Here is a 26444-nt window from a genome sequence, read left to right on the forward strand (position 1 = left end):
TTTATTCTTCCTTTTTAACAATCTGCAGACCTTGAAGGAAATCAGTAGCCTCTTTAGATTTACTAACAGTAGCCCTTTAATATTTCCATATACATATGAACAAATGCTTACGCTCTTAATTCTAAAGTTTGTTGACGCTTTTTTGCTAATTGAGTCTCCATAAGTAGTCGTAACGTTTCTCTTGCCTACAGGTGTAATATAAGAAAAAGTATTATATTTAAGCTACTTACTTGATGTGGACGATACGCGTTCAGAATGTGATGCATATTAATAAATATATTGCTGATATTCTCGATGTTTCTACCAAACTATGATCTATTAGTGAATGCATTGAGTTATTTTACTGTACCTCGTCGGGCTTCTTTACAAGTACGTCCAACAAGTTTAAAAACTGCGTAATGAGAGATCTATTTAGCTTCTTTAATTCTTTAACGCGGTCTACAAAAGGTAAGTTGTATAAGACGCGTCGAACAATAGTATGGACTATACCTATATCTCCACTTTCTGGATACAATTGCTTCACTTGAAGTTCTTCGAGTGTTGGCAAGCGATCATTGATCTACAGAAATGATTCATGTGTTTGTTTTTGGCTTTGTTAAACAATATTACCTGCCATTTCTGATCAAATACAGTGTATTCATCTGTAGGTGGTACTGGTGGTTCGAGTTCTTTGAGTAAAAATTCAGAGTTTAGTGGTGCTGTTAGTGGTTGTTCTGGAAAGACACCCATCTTTTTGGCCTGTTTCAGTTGTTCCAAATTCTCTGAGGTGTATCGTTTATAGTAGTTGGGAGGATCTGGCCAAGCACTTCGAGCAGAATGTTGTTCATCCATAAGAGAAAGAGATAACAAATAAAACAAGCCACGACAACTGCATTTAAATACGAATGCGATGTGGAACGCGCTTTCTTTATGGAGGAATTTATTGCTCACCAGATAGAACTCATTGAGACTGAAAGAAAGATCGATGTTGATGACACGGTTAAGTTACTGTCTGCTTATACACCTATTCAGCTACAGCGTCGTGGAGTAGCATTGGTGAATCTGAAAGTGACAGGTTGGTTGTTTATGCACTCGACTTGTGCTCACATCACTTTTAGGTATGAGGACAGGTCTTGGAGGCAAAAGGTAAAAAGTACTGCAAGGAACAGCATGCTCATTTGAGTAGTCTAGTTGACCTCGAGTTAGCCAATCCAAATATCCTTCCACCTATCTTTCCTGCGCATAAAATTACGACAGGCGATATTGTTGGTTTAGACGAATACAAAAAGGACAAGAGCGCTAAACAGCCCCCTCGGTGGTCTGGTGTTGTGCTTCGAGTAACCGATGTTAAAATCATTGTAGCCATGCAAGAAATGGAAGAAGACTTGCCAACTGAAGTTCAGGAACGCTGTCAAATTGTCAAACTTGCCAATAGTATCACTTATGAACGCATGTTGAAAGGACTTGAGATCTTACAAGCAAAATGTGAGCAAGGAGGAAACAGTTTGATGAATGTATTATTAGGACAAAGTAGTCCATCTGTGCCTCAATCAATAGACGTAGAGTTCTTTGATGAGACTCTAAATGATTCGCAGAAAGAGGCTGTTCGTTTTGCTCTTGGTTCCCCCGAGATTTCTTTGATCCATGGCCCCCAGGTGTAAGTAAACTACATTATTCCGTTGCCCTCATAGTTAGATAGACAGGCAAAACGTACACGCTTGTTGAAATCATTCGTCAATTGTCTGTTAAACAAAACAAAAGAGTGCTTGTGTGTGGTCCATCAAACATATCTGTTGGTAAGTGCAAACGAAAGGCAGAATATAGACACTCATATCTTGTATAGACAACTTGGTGGAAAGATTAGCTCAGCATCGTCTGAATATCGTACGTGTAGGACATCCTGCTCGTGTATTGCCTTCAGTGATAGATCACACACTTGATATCATTACACGTACTTGTGACTCAGGCAAAATTGTCTCTGAAGTACGTCAAGAAATGGACGAGACACTTGCCAAGATTAGAAAGTCAAAAAACAGATCAGAAAGAAGAGCAATGTATAGTCTTGTTAAAGATCTTCGGAAAGACTATCGAGTAAGAGAAAGAAAAGTGGTGGATGAAGTCTTGAATAATGCTCAAGTAACCATCTCTACCTTAAATGGGTATGTCTTGTCTTAAAAAACTGCGCTGTTTCTCATTGTTATACAGTGCAGCAAGTCGGAATATGGTCAACAAAGAATTTGACGTAGTTATTATTGACGAAGCAACACAGGCATTAGAGGCAGAATGTTGGATTGCCTTGTTGAAAGCTAAAAAAGCGATATTGGTAAGGAAAACACATGCGTATTGGATAACATAACATGTCATATAGGCAGGAGATCACCTCCAATTGCCTCCAACTGTCAAGACACCCATTAAATTTACTGATACAAAGAAAAAGAAAAAGGGGCTCTCCACAGACAGTGATCTGTCTACTACTCTCTTTGATCGTTTGCTTAACATGTATGGCAACCAAATCAAACGTATGTTATTAGTTCAATACCGTATGCATCAGAAAATTATGGAATTTAGTTCCAAGGAGCTTTATGGAAATAAGCTGGTCGCAGATGAAATTGTAGCTTCCCATGTCTTAGCTGATTTGCCTAATGTTGAAGAGACTGAAAATACAGAAGTACCATTAGTCATGCTAGATACAAGTGATACAGGTCTTTCTCATGAAACAACCGACGACAATCAAGAAGAACAAAGTAAATCCAATGAACTGGAAGTTGAACTCGCAATGGCTCATGTGCGTACTTTGTTGGAAGATGGTTTGAGCCAAGATCAAATTGGTATCATCACACCTTATGCAGCCCAGGTATCAAAATTAAAGCGAGACGTACGAGAACAATGGCCAGGCATTGAAATAGGAACAGTCGACGGTTTTCAAGGTAGAGAAAAAGAAGCTATCTTGCTTTCTCTTGTGAGATCAAATGAAACGGGTGAAGTTGGTTTCTTAGTTGAAAAACGAAGATTAAATGGTAAACATAGAATATTCCTGTTATTTAGCTAACTATATTTCAAAAAAGTGGCTATGACAAGAGCAAAAAGACATTTGTGTGTCATTTGTGATTCAGATACTTTGTTAGGAACTAAAGGCGGCAGTGCTTCTGCTTCTCGTTTTGATGGTGGGTTTTTAAAACGGTGGATGGAATATTTAGCAGAAGAGTCTGACTTGAGATATAGTGAGTTTATAACTGCTTAAGCATAATAAAACTCTTTACATAGGCTCAGGCTTAAATAATACATGATATCTGATAAGAGCAGATCACAAAAGCAGCGTTTGTTATTACCTGCATAAAATTGGAAATTTCCAACTGGAGTCATTTTTCTCTGCTCAATATTTTTTTTAGAATGAGAATGAAGGCAGTGTTTGACTGTTCTGCTGATGAGGCAGGCGAAATCTCGTTCAAAGAAGGAGATGTTCTAGTCGATGTAGTTGAATCGGGAGAAGAAGGCTGGTACAAGGGGCGAATTCTCAATACATCCGAAGTAGGTTTATTCCCATACAACTATGTGGTTCGATTGCCTGACTCTGCAGATTCTCCTCCAACAAAAACTACCGAAAAGCTCTCGGGGATAGACGCGTTTGAGGCTGCTATGGCGCCCAAAACCAAGCTATCCGCTCCCAGTAGAATAATTAGCGATAGTCCACCTCCTTTAAGCACAAAACCAAAGTTTACAGTGACCAAAAACTTGGGCCTCGAAAAGGTGAAGTCTCAACCAAATCATTTTCAACAAGAAACATCCCCTACAAGACTACGATCCTATTCAACTTCGTCTGTACTCAACAAATCCACGGATACCGAGAAAATGTTACGACCCTCTCAATTTGCAGCAAAGGGAAATAAGAGTGCACTTGAAATTGCACTTAGTAAAGGAACACCTCGGCTTCCCTCTAATTTAAGATCAGATTCATTCTCAAAGACGTCAGGCACAGGTGGCATTGCGTTAGTTGGCATGGATAACTTGAAAACAAATAGTCAAGAAGACGTTGAGGATGAAGACGGTTATCAAATGGTCAAACCATCCCAATTACGACAAAAACAACAATTGCCATTCAACAAGACATCCGTAAGCTCGCCCTGGAAGAAATCATCAGATGCTACTTCATTTTTGAATAATACACCTAGTAAAAGCACCAGTATCTCAAAATTAGATGTCACTTCATCAAGTCCAATGCCTCGACTACCTTCTCGCCCTGTATCTGCAGCCACAAGAAGATCAAGAGGAAACCGCGTTGCAAGCACATCTCCATCTTCACCAGATACAGTTAAAGAAACAGAAAAACCTGTATTGAAACCTAAACCGCAAGTTTCATCCACTTCACAGCCTTCGCTTCCACCACGACCTACAAAAAATCGAAGTACATCTAATCCCCCTCCCCCTATCCAACCTAAGCCTGCCATGTCTTCCATTGAAATTCTGCTTAGTCGAAATAATAAGCCTGTTGAGCCAGCACCTTCTAAATCCGTTCGAAATGCTCCCAAGAAGCCAGACAGCGCTTCAAAGCCAACCAAGCCTAATTCCATCCCGAGTGTACCTGCACGCCCTAGTTTAGATAGTTGGCGATCTAACAATAGTAACGAAGATGTCAATATCAAGCCATCGACTTTATTAAACAGAGCTAGGTCATCGACGAATCCTAGCTTCAACAGCAGTAATTCGATCCCTTTTGACTGGACAACCATCAAATCACCCCTTTCTCCTCCTGTCTCTCGTGCTGTGCCTGTGGCTGATAAAGTACCTACTCCACTTAATGAAGTGCCTAAAAAGAAAACAACTCCCCCTCCCCCCCTCCTTCACGACCTCCCAAGAAAATCTCTGAAAAACAACGCTATGAAGCACTCTTTAATTCAGTTCAAGATCAAGGCTTTATTGATGGAGAAACCGTCCATACTATTTGGGTCAAGAGTAAACTACCTAACGAAGACTTGGCTCGTATTTGGCGAGAATGTGATCCAGAACACAAGGGTTTATTAGACAAGCAGGCTTTTATGGATGGTATGAGTAAAGTTGATGAGCTTTTATCACTTAAGCATTAGGTATTCTTCTTCTTTTTGACTTGAATAAATAACTTGACAGGTCGATCCAATGCTCGACTGATTTGGTCTCTTGCTTGCTCAATCACTTTGTTGATAATCCTTCCATTTTGTCCAACTACTATTTTCTGTTGGCTATCTCTTTCTACAAATACATTTTGATCTATGCGCAGAGTGCCATCATTGAGTTCGGTCCAGCCTGCATTTTCTTGCTTTAGCATGTAAGGGATGTATTGATGAAGGCGCTTAAAGAATTCGATACGAATAATTTCCTCGACTCGCTTCAAGTCTGCCATTTCCGTCTTTTGATCAGCAGGATAAATCCATTCCTTAGCAGGCGATTCAGCAAACAAAGTGTCCTAACACAATCAATACTTGACCAATTCCTTTTTTTTATTTTACCTTAACCGCAGGCAAACCTTCTTCATAAACCGCTGAAGTGAACAAGATATGCTTTATGTTTGAATAACCTTCCTTATATCTTTCTATAACCTTTTCTAGTTCTTCTCTATCCTTGTACATCAAATCCATTTTGTTAAAAACCAGTGTTGCAGGCATATCAACATCACGTAATCTATCCAACAAGAATTCTTCTGTTATACGTGCTTGTAATTGAACGGCTCGACTTGCATCCACAACAATGAGAACTAGAACCGATAATTAGTTAAAAGAAAAAAACGATATAATGACTTACTATGATCTGCTTCATCTAAAGAACGCCATGAAGAAGTAGCGAGGGTGCGGTTCATTTTAGCATGATTGCGATCTGGAATAACGCCTGGTGTATCCAAAAACACAATCTGGAAATTTTTTTCTGACAAGACAGCCAATATTCTCTCTCGTGTAGTATGTGCTTTAGGAGACACACCTGAAATCTACTCAATATGTCAATGGATGATATTACAAAGAAATGACTTGCCTCTTCTCCTACGATTTTATTGACTAGTGTTGACTTGCCTGCATTCGCTGCGCCAATAACTGCTACTTTAAGTAGATGCGGTTCTTCTGGTTGTATAATATCCTTGTTGATTTTGACCAATCTTTCAGAAATGCCTAGATAAAAGTGAGCATAAATTTGTTTAAACTGATATATATATATATATACCAGCAGGTTTTCTCATATTTTCAAGTCTAGATTTTAATACGCGCTTGGCTTCTTCTGTTTGCAATGTTTCTTTTTTGCGCCAGTGGTTTGCAAAAGTTTGCGCACTCTCCTTGGCTCGCTTTGGTTTACCTGTTGTTGTCTCTACAAGAATGCCGGCTCTATGTTTAGCTCGTGTCATGATCGCATAAGATCGATGTTGCAGACATTCTATCCAGAAGGGTTAGTTGTCTAATCTGCCCGAGATCTTCAAAGATCTACCTTTCTTTGACAAGCCAAACAATTGTTTAAAGAGTACAGATCTGTTCATTGTCAAAAAAATACATGCAAATCAAACATGCGCACCAGGATAAAGGCAGTCGGTGGCTTAGTGACTCTTTTTATGGTAGTTGCTGCATGTTAAATATTTTTTCTTTTTTTACTGATCATCATGAGACAATTGAAGCACCACGAACAAAAGCTTTTGAAGAAAGTTGACTTTCTGCAATGGAAGAAGGAAGACAGTATTCGAGAAATGAAGGTCATCCGTAGATACTTTCTACAACAAAGAGAAGACTATCACAAGTAGGTATTAATCTAGTGTTTGCATACATTAACATAGATTAGGTACAATAAATTAGTAGGAAACATCAGAGCTTTAGCCAACAAGATCTCTTTGTTAGATTCCCGTGATCCTTTCCGTAGTCAACAAGAAAATGCCCTCTTGGAAAAATTATACAACATGGGCATTATTACAGCCACCACCAAGTTCTCAGATTGTCGCAAAGTAACTGTTTCTGCCTTTTGTCGTAGACGTTTGCCTATTGTTATGTGTCGATTGAAGATGGCAGAGACTGTCAAGGAAGCAGTTACATTTGTAGAACAAGGACATATTCGTGTTGGACCACAAACAGTGACAGATCCTGCATTTTTAGTAAACCGTACTATGGAAGATTATGTGACTTGGGTTGATACTTCAAAGATCAAGAGAAAGATTATGAAGTACAATGACAAGGTATGTCTTTATATGCGCAAAGACATACTAACTTTTATTAGCTCGATGACTTTGATCTCTTGTAAGACTGCGCTTCTTTTTCATTCATGTATCATATCTATGTATTTCTGTGTTGTTGCACAGATGTTTTATTTTTCGGTTATCTAATAAAAGCCGTTGTTTTGTTTTTTCTTTCCTTTTTATTTCTCGCAAACAATGAAACATTTGTATAGGGCCATAAATCGTCGTACTTGGATGGTAATAAAAGATATCATATAAGTCACTGAATTCAGGTCATTCTATTTAGAGTACAGCAGGAATAGAACGTTCTCATAGAGCCATTCTCTTCCCAGGTAAAATAGAGAAATAAACAATTATCATCTTAGTTTCTTTTTTAAGGCCAAGGGTCACAGTATGTAGGTATGGGGAAAGACTTGTATAGTCTTTATCCAAGGTCTGCCAAACTTGTTTTTGATGAAGCAGACGAAGCCTTGGGCAACGGTCTACGTGCTCTTGTGTTTGAAGGTCAACAAGACAAGCTCAAGCTGACCGAAAATGCTCAACCCGCTATTTTGACTACATCCATTGCCATGTTGCGTGTGCTTGAGACCGAGTTTGGATTTGACATTTCAAAAGCGTGTAACCATGCATTAGGACACTCATTGGGCGAATATACTGCCTTAGTCGCTGCTAAATCCATGTCTTTGACAGATGCCGTTCGATTAGTGCGTTTGCGTGGTGAAGCCATGACTCGAGCTGTTGCTGATAAACAGGGAAAGACTGCCATGTCTGCATTGGTTGTCAGAAAAGATAAATTGAATGATTTGCTCAAGGCCATGGAAGAGATCAAGGCTGATTTACCCAAAGGAGAACTTATAGCAGTAGCTAACATCAACAGTGTAAGGCAATTTGTCTATGCAGAACAACATGTATATTCATTCTATTTCAGTCTTTTCAAGTGGTCATTAGTGGAACAAGTCAAGGTGTAGATCAAGCTTCTCGTATTTTGCAATCAAGACGATTTGCTGCTAGAGCAGTTGATCTTCCTGTCTCGTAAGTAATGTGTCTGTGTTTGCATGAATTGACGACCAATTAGTGCACCATTTCACTGTGAGTTGATGCAGGAAGCAGCGGATGTTATGGAGGATGCGCTCAAAAAAGTAGAGATCAAAATGCCATGTGTAGATGTTGTGTCTAATGTCACTGCTAAGCCTGTAAGTACAATGTACTGGTGAAAAATAATGCTTATGGTGGCTAGTATAAAAGTGCAGAAGAAATCACACAAAGACTTGTAGAGCAAGTAGTAGCTCCAGTTCAATGGGAGCGTAGTATCAACTACTGTAAAGGACAGGACATTGATGATTTCCTTTGTTTTGGACCTGGAAAAGTACTTGCTAATCTTCTCAAGAAAGAATATCCTCTAGATAAAATCAGGTAAATCAAACTAGTCACTGTTCTATGGCTTAACAAACAATTAGATCGATTACAAGTGCAGACGACATCATGCAACACGCTTTAGAATACAATTCAGGATTCATTAATAAACATCATGGTTGATTGGATGATGTTTGCTTCTATGCAAAGAGTACGTCATTTTATTACTTCAAAATCGACGATGAATCCTGGCTTTGAATTTCCTGAAATAGCTACAGACATATCTAGATTTTTTTTTCTTTCCCTCTTTTTATGACATTTTTTGGCATTCTTTTACCAAAGAGACAGTTATTAAGAGGGTTATTATTCAATATGGGAAAAAGACAAATTATCCAGACAACTGCTGCTGAATTTATTTCTACAGAGAATAATACAGAGCAAGTTGTAGAGGAAGTCAAGACAGAAATTGTTGAGAATAGTCGCTATGTTCATCCAAATCCTCGAGAATTTAAAGGAAGACTAGGCTATGCGTATGTGCAATAAATGCATTCTGTTGCTCATTATTTTCAATAGCTGTCTTAATACAATCTTGAGAACACAGAAACCACCTGTGTTTAGTTCAAGGACATGTCGATTAGGTAAATGTATAAAGTGCATAATACAAAGTTATTTATTTCTCTTCCAGATACAATTGCCAAAAAAGGGCCCGAATATGTCAAAGAATTAGCATTGGCGGTACGACATGGTTGCATAAATTTTAACCGAGAGAACTCATTCATTGTATTAGAATGTTGCTGACATGAAGACCATGATACAATGGAACGAAGGCAAGTGAATCTCTTCAAGGTTTTTTTTTTATCCTAACCCCTACTAGACAATAAAATCAGATTTATGCGGATATCAAGTGAAATGTTCCCCTTCGCTAGTCATGAAAAAGCTGGGTAAGAGTCATTTGATTGGCTAGGTATTAGCGCTGAAACTTGACTCAATAGTTATGACATCGATTTTGCAAAGAAGGAACTAGCTGAAGCAGGAGATCTAGCAAGAAAATACAATCATCGATTAGTATGTATATATAAACAAGATATATTTTTACTTATATGTCTAGACAACACATCCTGGGCAGTTTAATCAATTGGTATCGCTTACTCCTAAAGTCGTCACTAATACTGTGCGTGAATTAGATTGTAAGTAATCAAGTATGATTGTCTCTGTTATTCACCTTCCTATACAGACCATGCTCGTATGTTGGACTTGATGGGAATGGATCAAGATTCTGTTATGATTATGTAGGTCAATTCAGTAAGAGCTACTTAATTGAAACATTTGTATGAATAGACACATGGGCGGCGTTTATGGTGATAAAGAATCTGCTATTGCTGTAAGTGAAGGTCCTTTTGATAAACGTACTCATTATTTTCCTAATGTAGCGTTTTGAAAAGGAATATCTTAAGCTTCCTGAGCATATTAAGAGAAGACTTGTTCTTGAAAATGACGAATTTGGTTATTCAGTATCTGATTTGCTTCCTGTCTGTAAAAAACTTAAGATTCCTCTTGTGTTGGATTGGTAAATCGTAAGCAAAAGAAAACAAAATGGTATTTATTGTTTTTTTTTGTATAGGCATCACCATCAGTAAGGACTAGAAGTAAAAAAGAGAAAAAAAACATATGCTTATTTTATTCAGTATTAATCCAGGAGAAGTAGAAGATTTAGTTGCATTATTGCCTGAAATCAATCAAATATGGTATGATAGAGGTATTAAACCCAAGGTATGCATCCCTTTCTTTTTCTTTTTTTTTCAAATCATTCAACTTTATGTCTTTAGCAACATTATTCTGAATCAAGAAGAGGTGCCAAATCTGCCACAGAAATGAGAGCACATAGTGATCGTGTTCAGGTATGTGTGTATCCAAAAGAATGGCTAAATTCATGCGAGTAAACCATTAGTTTTTGCCTCCTACAACAGACGATGTTGATCTTATGATTGAGGCGAAGGACAAAGGTAAATGTTGTTGTATGATGGGTAACTCATTCATATGATGTACAGAACAAGCAGTATTTCATTTATATAGACTTTATGGCTTGGAGACAGTCAATGACGATGTTTGGATACCACAAACTGGAACAGAATCTCTTCAAACAAAGGGACGTAAAACGCATAAAGCGGCTACTAAAAAGAGAAAGGTCAAGGAAGAAAAAGAGGAAGAAGTTGAGGCAGAGATAAAGATAGAAGCTCAAGAAGAACAAGTAGTAACGCCTCGCCGAACTTCAAAACGATCTGCTGCTGCCGCTGCTGAATTGAAGCGAAAAGAAACAGAAGTAGAGGCCATTCAAATTGCCATGGAAGCAGAACAAGAAAGCAAGGTGTCAAAAAAAAAGAGAAAAGTTGTTATAAAAGAGAAAAAAGCTATAGTCAAACAATCGGTTACTAATGAAAACGAGAATGCTGCTTTGACTGAAAAGCCCAAGCCCAAAAGAGCTTCAAGAAAAAAAGCCAAAACTGACACTGATATCAAAGTAGAACCCATTGTTGAAGATTCATTGGCAAACAATGATAGCCTTACACCAGATATAAATGGTCAACATGCTGTTAAAACTTAAAGTATACTGTTTCGCGTATTTGTATCAAGAAAGAGCATTGTAAAACGAAATAAAAAAAAAGTTGTCATTCTTTGAAACTTGGCATAAACGGAATCTCTTTTGAAAAAAAAAATATAACTTTAAATTAGTATTTTCAAAAATCGAAAAAAAAGATTTAGAAATTCAAGAGAAATAATGGACCAAAAGTGTCTAAAAACAAAGAGATATAAAGAAAGTGTATTAACAAAGCTGATAGATAAAAAGACGGCGCATCAAATGGTGTAAAGAACGCAGCATTTTCAGTGATAAGATATCGAGCTATCATTCAAAAATGTAGCCTCTGTTTTTGAGCTGTAGCCTACACTCTTTATAGCACTTCTGCAAACTGAAAAGTTTGGATATGTTTTGTAAACCTGGAGGAACAATTCTTATTAAGACATGTCATGTCTATAGCTCCTCTATCGATTACCAATTGAAAAATAATGAAAATTGAAGATTTGTAAAAGGGATCCATAAGGGCAAATTGACGATTTTTTGACTTTTTCAAAACTTGCTATGTTTTTGCATAAATATGTTCTTTGATGTATGCTCAAACATAAGAAACTCCAAAAAAGGAATTGGAAGGCAGAAATGATAGTTTATTCCGAAAAACGCTCACACCTGCAGCTGGCTGCCAATCCGCTGGTGGAACCATTATGCTCATCAGTCTTATTCAAAAATGAGTTGTAAGGAAAGTTAGTTTATACACCAAAATCATAAAATAAGTTTAGTACTCAAAAGCGGTGCAAATTGTGGATTAAAAAATACATTAAGTGCATAGTGTGCATGCTTCATTTTATTTCTGCTATATAGAATCAGGATGTGCCTGGTAGCTATAATGTATGTATGTTTTAATGTAAATACAGTTTATTCTGATGAATGTGGTTTTTTACTGTATGTTTTAATAGCTTCTTCATTCAATGACGGAGGAATTGTTGCTAGTGATTTATTGAAGTCAGACATTGTCTAAAGAACATGGATTAGTATGGAAATACGACCATTACCATCACATACCACATCTACTGCTGTATTCAGTGTTCTTAAAGCAACCATGGCTGCTTCACGGCACACATTCTGTAAATCTGCGCCTGTATAGCAATGCGTCTAAAAAAAGTTAATATCATTGATCCTTGTTTGACATCACTTTACTTTGCTTGCAATCTCGAGCAAATTCACATCAGAAGCAAGAGGCATATTTCTTGTATGTATCTTCAAGATTTCAAACCTTGCCTTTTCATCTGGTGGAGGAACATATACAGCTTGATCAAATCGACCTGGTCTCATCAAGGCTGCATCCAGCATATCTGGACGGTTGGTAGCACCCACTACTAAGACTGAGTCTGCACTTTCTACACCATCCATTTCATTCAGTAAGGTCGAAAGTACTCTTTCTTGTACGCTATCACCACTAGATCCACCATTACCCATGTTTCTTTTCCCCACAATAGCTTCTGTTTCGTCCAAGAAGATAATTGCAGGTGCAGATGCTCTTGCTTTTTGAAAAGTAGTTCTGACTATTAACAACATTTAGCATACGCTGTCAACGTGTGATTACTATACTTGCCTATTTTTTCAGAATCACCTACAAAGGGCGAATAAAGTTGTGCGCCATTGATTGACAGGAAGGCAACATTAGCAGAAGAAGCAATGACTTTGACCAATGTTGTTTTACTACAACCAGGAGGACCATATAACAAAATGCCTCGAGGTGGTTTAAGTCCAAGTCTTTTGAATGAATCTTTGTATAATAATGGCCATTCCACTGCTTGTTTTAAGCGCTAATACAGATAAATATACATATTTTCTTTACAAAACAAGTTACCTTCTTCACATCTTCAAGCCCACCTACATCTTCCCATTTCATTTTGTCTACTTGAACTTGAAAGCCTCTTTGCATAGAAGGACCGACAACTGAAAAAGCAGCTTTGAAATCCATCATATTAACAAGCACACTAGATATTGTTTATAAGCAAATCCAACGAATCTAGACTTACTGGTTCTCTCTATTGGCTCTTTGTATTGCATGCATGGCTGCCTCACGGCAGACTGAGTTGATATCAGCAGCTACATAACCATTTGTCATATTGGCCAGAGTATCTGTTTGGCAAAAATAAGCCACCATTGTCTGCAAATGATCTTTTACCAATATCAATTGATTCATCTAATGGCATTTTATCAATTTGTGCTTTAAACAAGGAATGTCTATCAGATACATTGGGTGGCTCCATGTGTATCTCACGATCAAATCTATCAAATTAGACCATGCCAAGTAGTCGCGTATCTTTTATACCTTCCAGGGCGACGAAGAGCTGGATCAATGGCATTTGGTCTGTTTGTGGCACCAACAACAACCAACTTTCCTCTAGACTTGACACCATCCATTAACGTCAATAATTGTGCCACCATTCTATTTTCGTGCGATTGGGATTGATCTCGTTTAGGCGTTAATGCATCCTAAGATAAAAAGTATAAGTATACAATCAACAAAATAAGCAGCTTACAATTTCATCGATAAACAAAACAACAGGCTCATCTTGCTTGACAGCATGTTCTCTCGCTTGCGAAAATATATTACGCAGCTTTTCTTCACTTTCACCCACAAGTGGCCCAAACAATTCTGAGCCATTGATTACAAACAATTTAGCATTGCATTTCTTGGCTACACAGGATACAAGAAATGTTTTGCCTACACCAGGTGGGCCATAAAGCAACACTCCTTTAGGACACTCAATACCTAACTTGGATACCCAATCTCTATATAAAAAGGGAAAGCAAACAACTTCATATAATGTTTTGTAAGCTTTCTCAAAACTAGAAATAGCTTGATTATCGTCAATTGACATGGATTGAACTGCTTTTTCGAGCCCATTTGTTTGGCTTTCTTCTGTCAGAGTGACAAGTGTCGCTGATGATAGAAGAACAGGCGTTGATTCAGGATAGACAGATACGACTTTGATACTTAAAAGTGGCGTTGATATAGAAGCACTGCATTCAAGCACATGATTGTCAATCATGTTCCGTAGACACTAATAGCTCAGGTCAATAATATATGTTAGATCTATCCTTACAGTGTATTTTTGCTGTTCTGTTGCTCTGTTAAAAACAAATCCAAAATGCGATAGCTGTTCTTCTTCAGTTACATGCTTTCCTAGCTTGTATTCTAGGACTGCTGTGATAGCGATCTTAGGACTGGATATAGGTATGATACAAGGGGTCACTAAACTAGAAATCAGTAAGCATGTTGTACAGTACTACTTTACTTTGGTCTGTTTCTTTTGCCTTCATGTGTATAAACGGACTAATGATGACATGTTGATGTGCAATAGAAACAGGCCAAACTGAACAATAATAGATCTATTCGATCGATCAATATACATTTAATGTAATCAACCTACATTATGCGCGTCTGTATAGATCTGAGCCCATTGTCCAGGAGAAATGTTGAGCTCGTTAAAATGTGGAAAAGAAATCTTTGCAGTAGCTGGTCTTTGGCTATCTGAAGTAATTACTATCATTCGAAGCTGTCAAAAAAAAAAGAAAAAAAAAAAGAAAAAAAAGGGGATACAGCTTTTGAATGCAGCCAAACTGTTTAAAGAGAATTTTGGTAAGCATTGGTCGTTTTTGTCACCAAACCAGTCAGCCATTTCTCTGTTATTTTGCATTGAAATGATCAAGTGGTATGATTTGACATTCATTGCTTTAGAAGAAAAAGCAAGCGACAATACTGTAGAAGAGTAAATGAAATAATGAATGTAAGTAACGATAGCTTCTAATCCTCGCTTATCAATTCTTTTACTCTTATTACAAATCAAATCAAAATCATGATAGTCCCCTTTTCAATGGTTACAGATAACAAAATAAAAATATACCGAGTATAATGGTCCCCTTTTTTTTTCAAAAAGAAAATAACATGTAAATGTTCTTTAGGAACTGACTTTTTTAATAGACTCGGCTTATGATGTATGTTCTTAGGTCTATGTACTAGCAAAAGAAATGATAAAATATTTGAGGGTGAGCTTATTTGTCTGTTGTGTTGCCTTCGTGGGACAATTTAAAACAATTTTTTTCTTTTGAATTTTCACGCTCTTTCTTCTTCTTTAACAAGAAAAAAAAACATGACTCTTATTGTTACTGAGTCTTTGACAACTGAAAAGCTCGGCAAGGTGTTTGACCATGCTATCCTTAGACCCGATCAAACTACCGAAGATGTTATCAAAGGCTGCGAGGTTGCAAAGAAGTACAATTTGGCTTCTGTTTGCGTCAAGCCCTGCGACGTTGCTCAAGCTAGTGAGCTCTTGAAAGGTACAGATGTAATGGTTGGTACTGTCATCTCTTTCCCTCACGGTAACTCCACTACTGAAGTCAAAATTGCTGAATCCTTACAAGCCATCGAAGACGGTGCTATCGAGTTGGACGTTGTTCTTAATATCGGTTTCTTAAGATCAGGTTTGTATGACAAGGTCCAGTCTGAATTGACCGATATCATCAAGTTGAGCAAGGCCAAGAATCCTGATGTGAGTTTCAAGATCATCTTTGAAACTGCCTATCTCACCAAGGAACAAATTGTTAAGGCTTGTGAAATTTCTCAAGCCGCTGGTGCTCATTTTGTCAAGACTTCCACTGGTTTTGCTTCTGCTGGTGCTACTTATGAATACATTGAATTAATGAGAGCTAGTGTTCCTGATAATATGGAAGTGAAGGCATCAGGTGGTATCAAGACATTGGAACAAGTGCTTAAGTTCCTTGAATTGGGTGCTACTCGTGTTGGTTCTTCCTCTTCTGATCAAATTGTTGAAGAGTTCAAGAAGATTCAACAATAAACAATGTAAAATAAATGTATTATAAATCTTCAACACTAGAATGGCGTGGATCTTCTTCTGTAGAAGCATCGTTTGAACCTTTTTCATGTGATTCAATCCAATTGCTTACAAGTTCAACAGCTTCTTTGGGTTTTTGTTTGTGTCCCATAAGAAATCCTTGAAGATGAGCCATACTGAATGTATTTTCAGGGACTTTAGAGGCGAATTCAGACGGAAGTGTAGAGTCTCTAGGCAAGCCAGGATAGAATTTAGTAAAGAGCTCATGTGCTTGATTACGAGTAGCATGACCAAAATGAATACGAACATCAATACGACCAGGACGTATTAAGGCATCATCAAGTCGATCAATATGGCTAGGGGAAAATAGGGTCAAGAAGAGCTTCTTCAGGGTCAATTGGTACTTACTTTGTAGTCATACACAAAATACGACCTTCTTGTGCAGCAACACCATCAATAGCATTTAGCAACCCTGAAAACGTGATGTTGTTTGTACTAGTAGTATCCCCTTTTGTTCTTTGGATAAATGCAGCATCAATGTCTTCTAATAACAGTATACATCTACTTGGTGTATCTGATACAAGTTCATTGAGTGTATCGTCTGTCAAGCTCTTGTTGCTTAAATTCACCACATAGATATTTAGTCCAAGTTCACCTGCTAATGAATAGACAAAACTTGTTTTTCCTACAACAAATGCATCAGATGCCAAAAAAAGGAAGATTAGCATGTACTTGCCTGAACCAGGTGTTCCATAAAGCAAATATCCTCTTCGATAAGGAATACCACGATCACTATACCATTGCTCCGAGGTAATAAAATCTTGTGCATCAATCACAAGTTTGGTCTTTACATTACTCGGGATGACAATGGTACTAAGAGGCCGCTTAGGCCTTGACCTTGTTCTTCTCCAGGCACCATACTGATCCGCTGCAAATACAACGGTTCTGCTCTTGTCACGATCAATGAATTTCTTTTGTGCTTCATAAACCAAGTCTTGCAAAAGTTTTCTTGATTGTCCTAATGTACTGATCTGTATTCTTTCAAGTACGGCACTTGAATTGGCTACTGCTGCAGCTGCAGGTGAGGATGCGCCTGGTCGTTCTCGAGTCATCCAAACCAAACGATTTTGATAAGTAAAAAAATGAGTACCTAAACTTGTTCAGTAAGTTTTTCATGCCTAAAGGACAATCACCTGGAGACGGTAGAAAATAAATAGGCGGCAACATTGCATCAAGGCCTTCTCCTGGTAACCGTTGTCCAGCACGTAAAATACTGGTGGATACAGAGAACCGAGATGTATTTCTACTATAAGGCTGTTCACTTAACCAATTCAAAATCCAACTATACATTTGATACACATCAATGAATAAGTAAAGACGAGCATATTGTACCTATAAGATTCATCTCGACTATCAAAGTCTGCTGTAACAATGGCTTTCTTCTTGAGGTAGTCAATAAAATACACACCAAAGTATCGAAATCCTGCCAAAACACCTAGATGAAAAATAAAGCATCAATATTCATGCAAGAGAAAAAAAAACAGACTCAACCTCCAATAACAGCTAGTTGCAGCCCACCCGTAGCTAACCTATAGAACCATTATTTTCTGTCAAGACGTGAGGTTGTTACTTGCTCTCCTATACCCAGCCTTTCTGCAATAGTAGCTACAATACCACCCAAAGTACTAGGCTCTGTTGGTGGCATAGAAGCAAGGCCTCTAGCTGAAATAACGCTTGTCTTTCTTGCAACGTGAGATAGAAAGGGAGGGGATAAAACCGAGTTTCCTCCCGAGACTAAAGAACGACTCATAACAGGAAAAAAAAAGAATAACGTTTATGCGAACTTTATTCCCAGTTTCTGGAGAAGGAAAAGGAGTCACATTAAGACATGTTTACAATAAAAATACGATGTTCATTCCCCTTGGGATTTTTTTTATATTACTATGACTTCGACAAACAAAGCATTGCTGGTTGGTTTGCTCTCAGGCTCTGCTCTTACGCTTCTAGCCACAGGAATTTTTCGTTATTTGAATGACAGCAGAAAGACAGAAGAGGAAGGACTGTCTGTACCCAAGATCGTAGAAGGTGTTGACGGTTTAATCGGCAACACACCGCTGATGAAAATAAGAAGTCTTTCTGAAGCCACTGGTTGCATTGTACTCGGAAAAGCAGAGTTCTTAAACCCAGGAGGTAGTTCTAAAGATAGAGTGGCACTCAATATGATTCGAACAGCAGAAGCACAAGGCATCCTCGAGCCCCATAAAGGTAGTACCATTTTTGAGGGTACAGTAGGATCTACAGGTATTTCGATTGCTACCATTGCTCGTGCAAGAGGATATAAGGCATGGATTGTCATGCCTGATGACCAAGCCAAAGAAAAATATCAGTTATTAGAAAAATTAGGTGCTACTGTAGAAAAAGTGCGCCCTGTCAGTATCATTGATAAAAAGCAATTTGTGAACTTGGCCCGAGAAAGAGCAGTGACTTTCCATGAAGATGAAGCCAAGGGTTATTTTGCTGACCAGTTTGAAAACGAGGCCAACTTCCAAGCTCATTATACATATACTGGACCTGAACTCTATCAACAAACCGGTGGCAAAATTGATGCATTGGTGTTGGGCGCTGGCACAGGTGGTACTCTATCTGGCATCACTTGTTATCTTAAAGAACGTATTCAAGATCTCAAAGTATTCCTAGCAGATCCTCAAGGCTCTGGCCTATATAACAAAGTCAAATACAATGTCATGTATGCCCCTACTGAACAAGAAGGCAATAGAAAGCGACACCAAGTAGATACTGTAGTGGAAGGAATTGGCATTAACCGTCTCACAAAGAATTTTGATCGAGGAAGACGTTTTGTGGATGATGCTTATCGTGTGACAGATGAAGAAGCCATCAAAATGTCTCGTTTCCTTGTGAGAGAAGATGGATTGTTTGTCGGCAGTAGCTCAGCTGTCAATTGTGTGGGTGCATACAAAGTAGCTAAGCAATTGGGTCCTGGTCATGTGATTGTCACCCTATTGAATGATGGTGGCCAACGTCATTTAACCAAATTTTGGAGTGATGATTATCTGAAGGAAAATGGCATTTATTTTGAACTTGGTGCTGAAGAAACGCTGGTTGATTTCATTCAATAAGATTGTCATGTATACCCCCTCTTCTTTTACTTGAATAAATTATCACGTGAAGTGTTGTTTGCTGAGGTCAGTTCTTTTTGACATTCAAAGGCCCTGTATTTCAGGGTAAAGTAAGAGTGACACAAGAACGGCTTAATCATTTAGCCCTCGAATAATTAAAAAGGCGGGGCATGTTTGAATATTCCATTTAAATGGAGGGTAATTGATTTTTTTCGTCTTTTTTTTCTTCTTCTTTTTCCCACTTTCTTTACCGAAACACAGAGAAAAATGCTTTCCTCCAAGTTGATTTCTAAACCTAGCATGGCTGCTATCCAAAAGGTAAATATCGTTCTAGGCTTTTAAGATACTCATGATTTTCTAGGCTGCCACTCGTTCTTTTGCTACAGCTACTTCTATTCCTGTTCCTGCTCCCGCTGAACAAAAGAGTGTAAGGCAACAAACAATATTAAAAACAACTGTCTCATCATCTATATAGATCTTCCCTAAGAAGTACGGAGGAAAGTACACTGTCACTCTTATCCCCGGTGATGGTATTGGTCAAGAACTTACAGCTTCTGTCAAGGATGTCTTCAAGGTTGCCAATGTCCCTGTCGAATTCGAACAATACGATGTTTCTGGTTTGACTTCTGAAGATGATTCTCTTTTCCAAGAATCCTTGGACTCTCTCCGCCGTAACAAGGTCGGTCTTAAGGGTACTCTCTTCACCCCTACTTCTCGTTTTGGCCACAAGTCTTTCAACGTCAGCATGCGTAAGGATCTTGATATGTATGCTTCTCTTTCTCTCTGTAAGAATGTTCCCGGTGTTGAATCTCGTTTGAGCGATGTTGATATTGCCATTATTCGTGAAAACACTGAAGGTGAATACTCTGGTTTAGAACACCAAGTAAGTAGATATATATATATGTGTGTGTGTATGTGTATGTGTATGTGATACTTATTATTTGTAGTCTGTTCCCGGTGTTGTTGAATCTCTTAAGATCATCACCCGTACCAAGACTGAACGTATTGCTCGTTTCGCTTTTGACTTTGCCGTCAAGAACAATCGTAAGAAGGTCACTATCATTCACAAGGCCAACATTATGTAAGCGTATAAAAAAATTTTTTTTCTGAACTAACCACCGAAAATAGGAAATTGGCAGACGGTCTTTTCTTGCGTACTTGTCGTGATGTTGCAAAGGAATATGCTCATCACGGTATTGAAGTTAACGATATGATTGTTGATAACACTGCTATGCAACTTGTCTCTCGTCCTCAACAATTCGATGTGATGGTCATGCCCAACTTGTACGGTAACATTGTCTCTAACGTCGTAAGTATAGATTGACAAATAGACATGATTGAATTCATTCGTATATGTGTAGGGTGCTGGTTTGATTGGTGGTCCTGGTTTGATTCCTGGTTGTAACATTGGCCGTGAATTCGCCATGTTTGAACCCGTAAGTTTCATACATACAGGATAGAGAGAGAAGAAAAGAGAGAGAGACTAATGATAGAATAGGGTTGTCGTCACGTTGCTCTTGACATCCAAAATCAAAACTCTGCTAACCCTACTGCTATGCTTTTGTCTTCTGTCATGATGTTGAGACACTTGAACTTGGACGAACACGCCAACAAGATTTCTGCTGCTGTTTATGACACTATCAGCAGCGGTAAGGCCAAGACTGTTGACATTGGCGGTAACAGCACCACCAAGGAATTCACCAAGGCTGTCATTGATTCTTTGTAAACTATAAATAAATAAAATAAAATGTTATATTCTTTTTTTCTTTCTTTTTCTTTTCTTATGGCTACTTTGCCTCCTTTTGCTGGACCTTCAGCGGGCCCAAGACCTGTTTTACTTCAGATAGAAGACCAATATAATAAAAGAATTGATGATGATGTAGCTAAACTTGTTGACTGCTTTACAGATATTGTCAAAGTGGGAGAAGTATGTTTAAACACACGGTCTGGAAAACAGAAAAAAAAAAAGCTAATATCTTATAGAACAAAGACAAAGACAAGTTTAAAGTAGCTCAAGAAGGATATCAAATAGAAAGCCAAGCAGCCCAAATAGTAGGCATTTAGTTTTCATAGATTTAGAGCTATTGACACAGTCATTAGGTACGATCGTGTGAATCGCTATTGTCACTTGTAGGAGAACTGAAACAAAGTTTACTGTTGAATGACACAAAAACGCTTTCCAAGTTACGGCAAGCGCGTTCAGAGAAATTGACAGAAAATACAGTAGCTATCAAAGAGCGTATCTTGACCATCAAAAAAGAATTAGCAGATACTGTGTATGATTTAGAGTCTGTTTATTATCGTTCTTTAACAGACTAACAAGAAATAAATGCTAACAAAAGGTTTATTATCTAGAAAAAAGAGACAGAGAGGGGGGATATAATTACAAGAAATATGTGATTGATTAGACTTGTTGTTCTAATTGTTGAGCGTCTTCTACTTTGCCACCAAGGGATTGTAATTCAACTAGTCTACGGAATACGCCATTTGGACGACTTAACAAATCATCATAAGTGCCCAATTCTGCAACACTGCCATTATCCAAACAGGCAACCAAGTCAGCAGAACGAATGGTAGACAATCGATGAGCAATCGTAAATACAGTACGACCCTGCATTAAACGATTCAGTGCATCTTGGACTAAAATTTCAGATTCAGAATCAAGAGCACTTGTGGCTTCATCTAAAATAAGCACCTTGGGGTTCTTGAGCAAGGCACGAGCAATCGCAATACGTTGCTTTTGTCCACCACTTAAACTAATACCACGCTCACCTACTAACGTGTTATATTTGTCGGGAAATGTGTTGATAAAGGAAGCACAGTTGGCTTGAGTAGCAGCCTCCTCGATTTCTTCAGCTGTAGCATTTTCGCGGGCATAAGCAATATTTTCACCAATGGTGCCTGCAAACAAGGTGGGTTCTTGAGAAACAACACCGACTTGTTCACGCCACCAATGAAGATTGATGTCTTTGATATCGGTATCATCGACAGAGATCTTGCCAGAAGCAGGATCATAGTAACGAAGCAAAAGAGAACCAATGGTTGATTTACCTGAACCAGAAGAACCGACCACAGCAATCACAGTACCAGGCTGAACGGTCAATGAAAGGTTTTTGAAAATGGTTGACTGAGAACGGGTAGGATAACTAAACTTAACACCATCAAAAGTAATTTTGCCCTTGATGTCTTGCAAGATTTTGCCCGAGTCTAATGGGATAGGACTCTTGCGGTTCAATAAATGAAAGATACGGTCTGAAGCACCCACACCCTTCATGATTTCAGAGTAAAAAGAAGTCATGCCACCTAAAGCAGTGCCTACGTAGGCAGTATAGAGCATGAATGAAGTCAATTCACCAATGGTAATGATGTTTTCCATCACCATATGGCCACCATACCATAAGACGGCCAAGACAGCTAAATTGCCTGACAATCCTGCACTACCGAAAAAGGCACCACTGGCCAATGCTTCTTTTCGAGCAAGGTCAAATACGTGTCGAACACGGTCTCTGTATCGGTTTTCTTCGGCTGATTCTTTGGCAAATGCTTGTACTGTACGAATATTGCTAATACGTTCTTCTGCTACTTTGGTAATATCACTGATAGCTGTCTGTGTCTTTTTAGAGAGCGATTTAACATATCGACCATAGACAATAGCAAATCCTGCTACAGGTGGTACAATCAACATCATAATGCCTGTTAATTTAGGACTCACAATCAACATCATAGTAGATCCTACACTTGCTGTTGCCAATGCTCTGTTATCATCAATAAACTGGCCTCTAGTGTTGCATTCTTTCTTTTTTTTGGTTATTTACCTTAGACCATCACTAACATTGTTGGTTAAACTTTTGCCAACAATAGCAGTATCTGTGGATAATCTTGAGATAAGTTCACCTGTTCTGTTCTTGTCAAAAAATGCCATGTCTTGTTTTAATATAGTCTTGTAAAGGTCCATTCTCAATCTTTGAATAATGCGTTCTCCAGCAATTCGGAACAATAGAACACGACCTGTATTAGCTGCTGCTCCAAGGACAAAGACCATAGACAAAGCACCTACAAACTCGGGCATATTCAAGCCTAAGTAGTCGTTCATAGAAGGGTTTGTCACAATATCGATGATCTTGCCCATAGAAAAGGGAACTGACTTTATCAAGCGTATGAATATCAAAGAAAGTCTGTTTTTATTCTTACCATAGTAATGGCCGAGGAAACAACCAATAAGCCCGTAGCAGCTAATAGGATGCATAAGTAATTTTTTTTATTTGTTATATCAGTGTCATTACCTGTCAAGCTTTTTGCTTCAGGTTTGGCTAAACGAAATAGCTTCTTAATATCACTCGAGTCTGTCTTTTGCTGACGGAAAGCATGGCTTGAAGAAAAAGAGCGAGAAATAGGTTGAATAGGGCGTAATAAATTGGGTTTTCTGGCTAAAGAAGAGGTTATCTTCAAATTAGAAGATAAACACCTTAACATGTTTACGAGAAAGAAAGTATAATTTTTTCGAATTTGTTTTCAGGCCTTTTTCAATTTCAAGTAGAAATACTGTAATGACTTCATCCAAAATAAAGGTCCGATTTTTTTCTTGAGACATTTTGAGTTTTTTTTTTGGACGAATCAAAATTCAAATTAAAATAAAATAAAATCCAAACAGATGATCGTTCAGACTTTTACCTGTAAAAGTTTAAATTCCATTTTCAAGGAAATCCGTATACGAGACGGCGATGTAATAAAAATAAAAGCATTAATTGCTTTTGCAAAATGCTTGAGGACGACCGTGGCCACTGATTATGTTGCTTGAAATCTTGTAAATGTTCTTCGAAGCATTAACATCGCAAGAGCACTATTCAACCCGATGAAGGCTTGTGTGAAGGACATTTCATTACAAGAATGGTATGTCTGCATTTAGAAATAAAATCAACTTGACACCTCGTACCTTTGAGCTTCGGAATTCATCATGAACGAGCAAAAGATCGCCAAACCTCTGTCTAAACTTGAGCTGTCACCAGAGAACATCAGTGACACCTGTGCTAAGACCCTTGAACTTAACTGAGTCCTTTCCAAACATTCCCTTGTCAAAAGAGATGATCGGTAGCTTATCTTTATTTTGGCTAAACTTCTCTGGCTTCCAATGCCTGCTGATTCTTCTAATAAAACAACACATAAATATATACGATTATAATTTGAACCTACTTTGCACTTCCTTGTATTGTTTGCTTGTTACTATCATCATTTACAGCCTCTTTATTTCTTCTTTCTTTCTTTCTTCTCTTTCTTCTCTCTCTATTCTTCTTCGTATTTTCTCACTTTGCTTTGTTATATTTTCTACCACCGTCCAATAAAATGTTTGTCATTTCTGCTCTTGCTCTTTGAACGCCTTAACACAGATAGAAGCGGTTTTTAGCGGTTAAACTACCATTGAAACATAGTATCTTGTCAAGGTTTAGCAGAATATAAATGACATAGTGAAGGTAGGTAGACATACTAACTGTTTTTGCTGTTGATATATTCAGTAAGGTGTCGCCCATATCCTCAGCAGCCATCCTTTCTATTTCTTTTTTCATATGCCTTCTTGATCCTGTGTAAGTGTAATATTCTTTAGTAGAGCACCGCCTGAGCTAATGACTGGTTTTACCACCACCATAAGAGGCAACGAATACTTGATTACGGTTGGGGTCTATTGCGCAAAGTGAGATATTGTCCAAATCTTCACTGTTCAGAACATCTCTAAGCAGTGTTATGGGGACTTCTTGGTCAAAATAATGAGCGAAATCTTCTGGATTGGTTTGCGAACTTTTACGAATAATAACATCAGCGGCATAGCGGTTAGTTCTGATTAAGTTTGAGAAAACAAACTTTTTCTTCTTGTCTGGATCTTGTAGGGCTTGGAAGCTACTATACCCAGGAGTTTTGTTGGTAAGAATTTTTTAGGCACTGCGGCTGTCAAGTATGTTCAAGCATCTTACCTGCTTATTCTGAGTCTCTCAAAATCAAATATCTTGTTAAACATTTCACGCTTGGCTTCGTACATATTTGGGAGCTTTATACCAGCAAAAGCTGAAATAGAGTTAGGATTTAGCGATATGAACCTCCACTTCAATGAAGGCACAGGACATAACGAGAACAATCGTGGAACTATTTGTCTTTTTTCTTCATCTTCTTGTTTTTTTTCCTTTGCCTTTTTTGTTTTCTTGTTCCTGCTGCTGTTCTTGTTGGTGTATGCGTTCGTTTTTTTTTTATAAGTCTAGACAGCATAGGAACATACGTCCCTGGAGAGATAGACAAGCTTACGAGAGTCACAGGCTTAGGCATATCTGTTGAAAACAAATCGTTACATATCTCTTTAATAGATTGTTTTTTTACTGTTGCAAGCTGGAGTTCCTCCACAAACGTATTGATAGCAGTATGAATTAAAAATTTCTTTTATGATACCTTTGTTTGGCTAAATACAGAATGGAAGCGTTATTTTGAAAATGAATAACTTCATAATGTCATGCACAAGGTACGTTTTCATTCTAGACTCAAAACACTCTACAATATTGTTTGTGTACACGGCAGCAGTTTCGGCACAAGTAGTAGTCAGACAATGGGAATAACCACTAATAGATGTTATCTCATAGGTCAGGTTGTATCGCGAAGAGAAGCTTTCCCAAAAAGCCAAGCAATCGTCTGACATGACTTTTCTGTTTTTTGGGATTTTCTTTAGAACGAGCTGCTTTATACAGTGCCAAAAGTTCTGTGTAAAGACTCTTTTGTCAATAGCCTGGTCACAGTAGGTAATAATGTAGTAGTCTACAAACAGTTGTGCACGTATCATTATATTACATATTTGATCTGATACCAGAGTGAACGAAATGCTCCCCCTAAAATAATAGTCAAAGTTGATAGAAATTATCATTTAGATAAGAAAAGATGGTATGGACTCTTTTTTTTTAATTGCGTACCAGCAATCAATTGCAAGAAGGTTAAGTTAGAAAGAAGATAAACCAGCATTATCTAATTAAACGAGCAATATTGACAAGAGAGTTTTACGTGATTGGCCTATATGTCTCTACTCAAATGATAATTCACTTGAAACGTATAGTTGTGTTTGCTAAATTCTTTTAATGAAGCTACTTTCCTTGCGTACTCGTATGTATAGACATGGTTTCTAGTTCAATGAAGCCCCTTTTTACTTATTAAAATATATTCCAATAATTTTGGGAAATAGTGTATGATCATCCCCTAAAACTGATAAACCCGTCTTTCGACAGTTGTGTGACTGGAAAACTACTGGTTTATGCAATCAAGTGGCGTTTTTGAAAAGACAATCATACCATTGAAGAAGTCCATTTTCTGTGACACCAACATAAAACAACAAATAACCT

The 26444-nt window shown here is 38.0% G+C and overlaps 14 protein-coding genes across 14 annotated transcripts; 7 read left to right on the forward strand and 7 right to left on the reverse strand.

Annotated features, from left to right (window-relative positions):
• Nucleotide 1: 1 nt before the first annotated feature.
• B0P05DRAFT_583417 (mediator complex, subunit Med7) lies at nucleotides 2-831 on the reverse strand (the record flags this gene model as incomplete). The annotated part of the gene is made up of 6 exons (XM_051582249.1): nucleotides 2-62; nucleotides 112-185; nucleotides 231-308; nucleotides 350-438; nucleotides 490-559; nucleotides 610-831. The coding sequence occupies 6 exons, from the start codon at nucleotides 829-831 to the stop codon at nucleotides 2-4; spliced, it is 594 nt and encodes a 197-aa protein (XP_051438617.1).
• Nucleotides 832-1099: 268 nt separating this feature from the next.
• Nucleotides 1100-3220, forward strand: B0P05DRAFT_577110 (P-loop containing nucleoside triphosphate hydrolase protein; the record flags this gene model as incomplete). The annotated part of the gene is made up of 7 exons (XM_051581759.1): nucleotides 1100-1125; nucleotides 1166-1634; nucleotides 1679-1775; nucleotides 1823-2138; nucleotides 2185-2302; nucleotides 2348-2996; nucleotides 3045-3220. The coding sequence occupies 7 exons, from the start codon at nucleotides 1100-1102 to the stop codon at nucleotides 3218-3220; spliced, it is 1851 nt and encodes a 616-aa protein (XP_051438618.1).
• Nucleotides 3221-5056: 1836 nt separating this feature from the next.
• B0P05DRAFT_568353 (P-loop containing nucleoside triphosphate hydrolase protein) lies at nucleotides 5057-6340 on the reverse strand (the record flags this gene model as incomplete). Its single annotated transcript, XM_051581190.1, has 5 exons — nucleotides 5057-5416; nucleotides 5460-5704; nucleotides 5752-5857; nucleotides 5926-6110; nucleotides 6163-6340. The coding sequence occupies 5 exons, from the start codon at nucleotides 6338-6340 to the stop codon at nucleotides 5057-5059; spliced, it is 1074 nt and encodes a 357-aa protein (XP_051438619.1).
• A 124-nt stretch (nucleotides 6341-6464) lies between these two features.
• On the forward strand, nucleotides 6465-7328 carry B0P05DRAFT_524989 (30S ribosomal protein S4). The gene is made up of 3 exons (XM_051576265.1): nucleotides 6465-6723; nucleotides 6766-7153; nucleotides 7195-7328. Exons 1-3 carry the CDS (start codon nucleotides 6590-6592, stop codon nucleotides 7216-7218), a joined length of 546 nt encoding a protein of 181 aa, XP_051438620.1. The 5' UTR covers nucleotides 6465-6589; the 3' UTR covers nucleotides 7219-7328.
• On the forward strand, nucleotides 7290-11196 carry B0P05DRAFT_601840 (UV-endonuclease UvdE-domain-containing protein). The gene is made up of 21 exons (XM_051583258.1): nucleotides 7290-7390; nucleotides 7440-7485; nucleotides 7532-8031; nucleotides 8082-8185; nucleotides 8229-8346; nucleotides 8391-8566; nucleotides 8851-9036; nucleotides 9080-9144; nucleotides 9192-9241; nucleotides 9294-9333; nucleotides 9381-9447; nucleotides 9499-9571; nucleotides 9615-9693; nucleotides 9741-9795; nucleotides 9845-9887; nucleotides 9937-10073; nucleotides 10128-10139; nucleotides 10192-10276; nucleotides 10333-10404; nucleotides 10455-10509; nucleotides 10555-11196. The coding sequence occupies exons 1-21, from the start codon at nucleotides 7349-7351 to the stop codon at nucleotides 11106-11108; spliced, it is 2559 nt and encodes an 852-aa protein (XP_051438621.1). The 5' UTR covers nucleotides 7290-7348; the 3' UTR covers nucleotides 11109-11196.
• A 714-nt stretch (nucleotides 11197-11910) lies between these two features.
• On the reverse strand, nucleotides 11911-14638 carry B0P05DRAFT_525043 (P-loop containing nucleoside triphosphate hydrolase protein). Its single transcript, XM_051576266.1, has 10 exons — nucleotides 14387-14638; nucleotides 13628-14343; nucleotides 13417-13580; nucleotides 13270-13373; nucleotides 13121-13223; nucleotides 12949-13078; nucleotides 12691-12904; nucleotides 12276-12640; nucleotides 12141-12230; nucleotides 11911-12092 (listed from the first exon to the last, which is right to left on the reverse strand). The coding sequence occupies exons 2-10, from the start codon at nucleotides 14138-14140 to the stop codon at nucleotides 11994-11996; spliced, it is 1782 nt and encodes a 593-aa protein (XP_051438622.1). The 5' UTR covers nucleotides 14141-14343; nucleotides 14387-14638; the 3' UTR covers nucleotides 11911-11993.
• A 397-nt stretch (nucleotides 14639-15035) lies between these two features.
• On the forward strand, nucleotides 15036-15963 carry B0P05DRAFT_525063 (deoxyribose-phosphate aldolase). Its single transcript, XM_051576267.1, has one exon. The coding sequence runs from the start codon at nucleotides 15242-15244 to the stop codon at nucleotides 15944-15946; it is 705 nt and encodes a 234-aa protein (XP_051438623.1). The 5' UTR covers nucleotides 15036-15241; the 3' UTR covers nucleotides 15947-15963.
• Nucleotides 15964-17831, reverse strand: B0P05DRAFT_525071 (P-loop containing nucleoside triphosphate hydrolase protein; the record flags this gene model as incomplete). Its single annotated transcript, XM_051576268.1, has 7 exons — nucleotides 17578-17831; nucleotides 17495-17532; nucleotides 17336-17438; nucleotides 17137-17285; nucleotides 16680-17093; nucleotides 16352-16628; nucleotides 15964-16299 (listed from the first exon to the last, which is right to left on the reverse strand). Exons 1-7 carry the CDS (start codon nucleotides 17751-17753, stop codon nucleotides 15966-15968), a joined length of 1491 nt encoding a protein of 496 aa, XP_051438624.1. The 5' UTR covers nucleotides 17754-17831.
• Nucleotides 17832-17866: 35 nt separating this feature from the next.
• B0P05DRAFT_525072 (tryptophan synthase beta subunit-like PLP-dependent enzyme) lies at nucleotides 17867-19181 on the forward strand. The gene has a single exon (XM_051576269.1). The coding sequence runs from the start codon at nucleotides 17887-17889 to the stop codon at nucleotides 19078-19080; it is 1194 nt and encodes a 397-aa protein (XP_051438625.1). The 5' UTR covers nucleotides 17867-17886; the 3' UTR covers nucleotides 19081-19181.
• Nucleotides 19182-19285: 104 nt separating this feature from the next.
• Nucleotides 19286-20849, forward strand: B0P05DRAFT_484126 (isocitrate dehydrogenase, NAD-dependent). Its single transcript, XM_051575236.1, has 7 exons — nucleotides 19286-19398; nucleotides 19442-19507; nucleotides 19556-19963; nucleotides 20028-20161; nucleotides 20209-20389; nucleotides 20442-20516; nucleotides 20579-20849. Exons 1-7 carry the CDS (start codon nucleotides 19348-19350, stop codon nucleotides 20804-20806), a joined length of 1143 nt encoding a protein of 380 aa, XP_051438626.1. The 5' UTR covers nucleotides 19286-19347; the 3' UTR covers nucleotides 20807-20849.
• B0P05DRAFT_525082 (surfeit locus protein 5 subunit 22 of mediator complex-domain-containing protein) lies at nucleotides 20850-21409 on the forward strand. Its single transcript, XM_051576270.1, has 3 exons — nucleotides 20850-21007; nucleotides 21064-21132; nucleotides 21181-21409. The coding sequence occupies exons 1-3, from the start codon at nucleotides 20864-20866 to the stop codon at nucleotides 21397-21399; spliced, it is 432 nt and encodes a 143-aa protein (XP_051438627.1). The 5' UTR covers nucleotides 20850-20863; the 3' UTR covers nucleotides 21400-21409.
• On the reverse strand, nucleotides 21410-23751 carry B0P05DRAFT_503245 (P-loop containing nucleoside triphosphate hydrolase protein). The gene is made up of 4 exons (XM_051575476.1): nucleotides 23364-23751; nucleotides 23272-23312; nucleotides 22896-23224; nucleotides 21410-22835 (listed from the first exon to the last, which is right to left on the reverse strand). Exons 1-4 carry the CDS (start codon nucleotides 23551-23553, stop codon nucleotides 21485-21487), a joined length of 1911 nt encoding a protein of 636 aa, XP_051438628.1. The 5' UTR covers nucleotides 23554-23751; the 3' UTR covers nucleotides 21410-21484.
• A 629-nt stretch (nucleotides 23752-24380) lies between these two features.
• Nucleotides 24381-25389, reverse strand: B0P05DRAFT_568363 (uncharacterized protein; the record flags this gene model as incomplete). The annotated part of the gene is made up of 5 exons (XM_051581191.1): nucleotides 24381-24454; nucleotides 24563-24655; nucleotides 24713-24972; nucleotides 25044-25321; nucleotides 25369-25389. 5 exons carry the CDS (start codon nucleotides 25387-25389, stop codon nucleotides 24381-24383), a joined length of 726 nt encoding a protein of 241 aa, XP_051438629.1.
• A 130-nt stretch (nucleotides 25390-25519) lies between these two features.
• On the reverse strand, nucleotides 25520-25975 carry B0P05DRAFT_462606 (uncharacterized protein; the record flags this gene model as incomplete). The annotated part of the gene is made up of 1 exon (XM_051574126.1): nucleotides 25520-25975. The coding sequence occupies one exon, from the start codon at nucleotides 25973-25975 to the stop codon at nucleotides 25520-25522; it is 456 nt and encodes a 151-aa protein (XP_051438630.1).
• Between the last annotated feature and the right edge of the window lie 469 nt (nucleotides 25976-26444).

Source organism: Gilbertella persicaria (genome assembly GCF_025201335.1).
Source record: "Gilbertella persicaria strain CBS 190.32 chromosome Unknown B0P05scaffold_4, whole genome shotgun sequence".
NCBI lineage: Eukaryota > Fungi > Mucoromycota > Mucoromycetes > Mucorales > Choanephoraceae > Gilbertella > Gilbertella persicaria.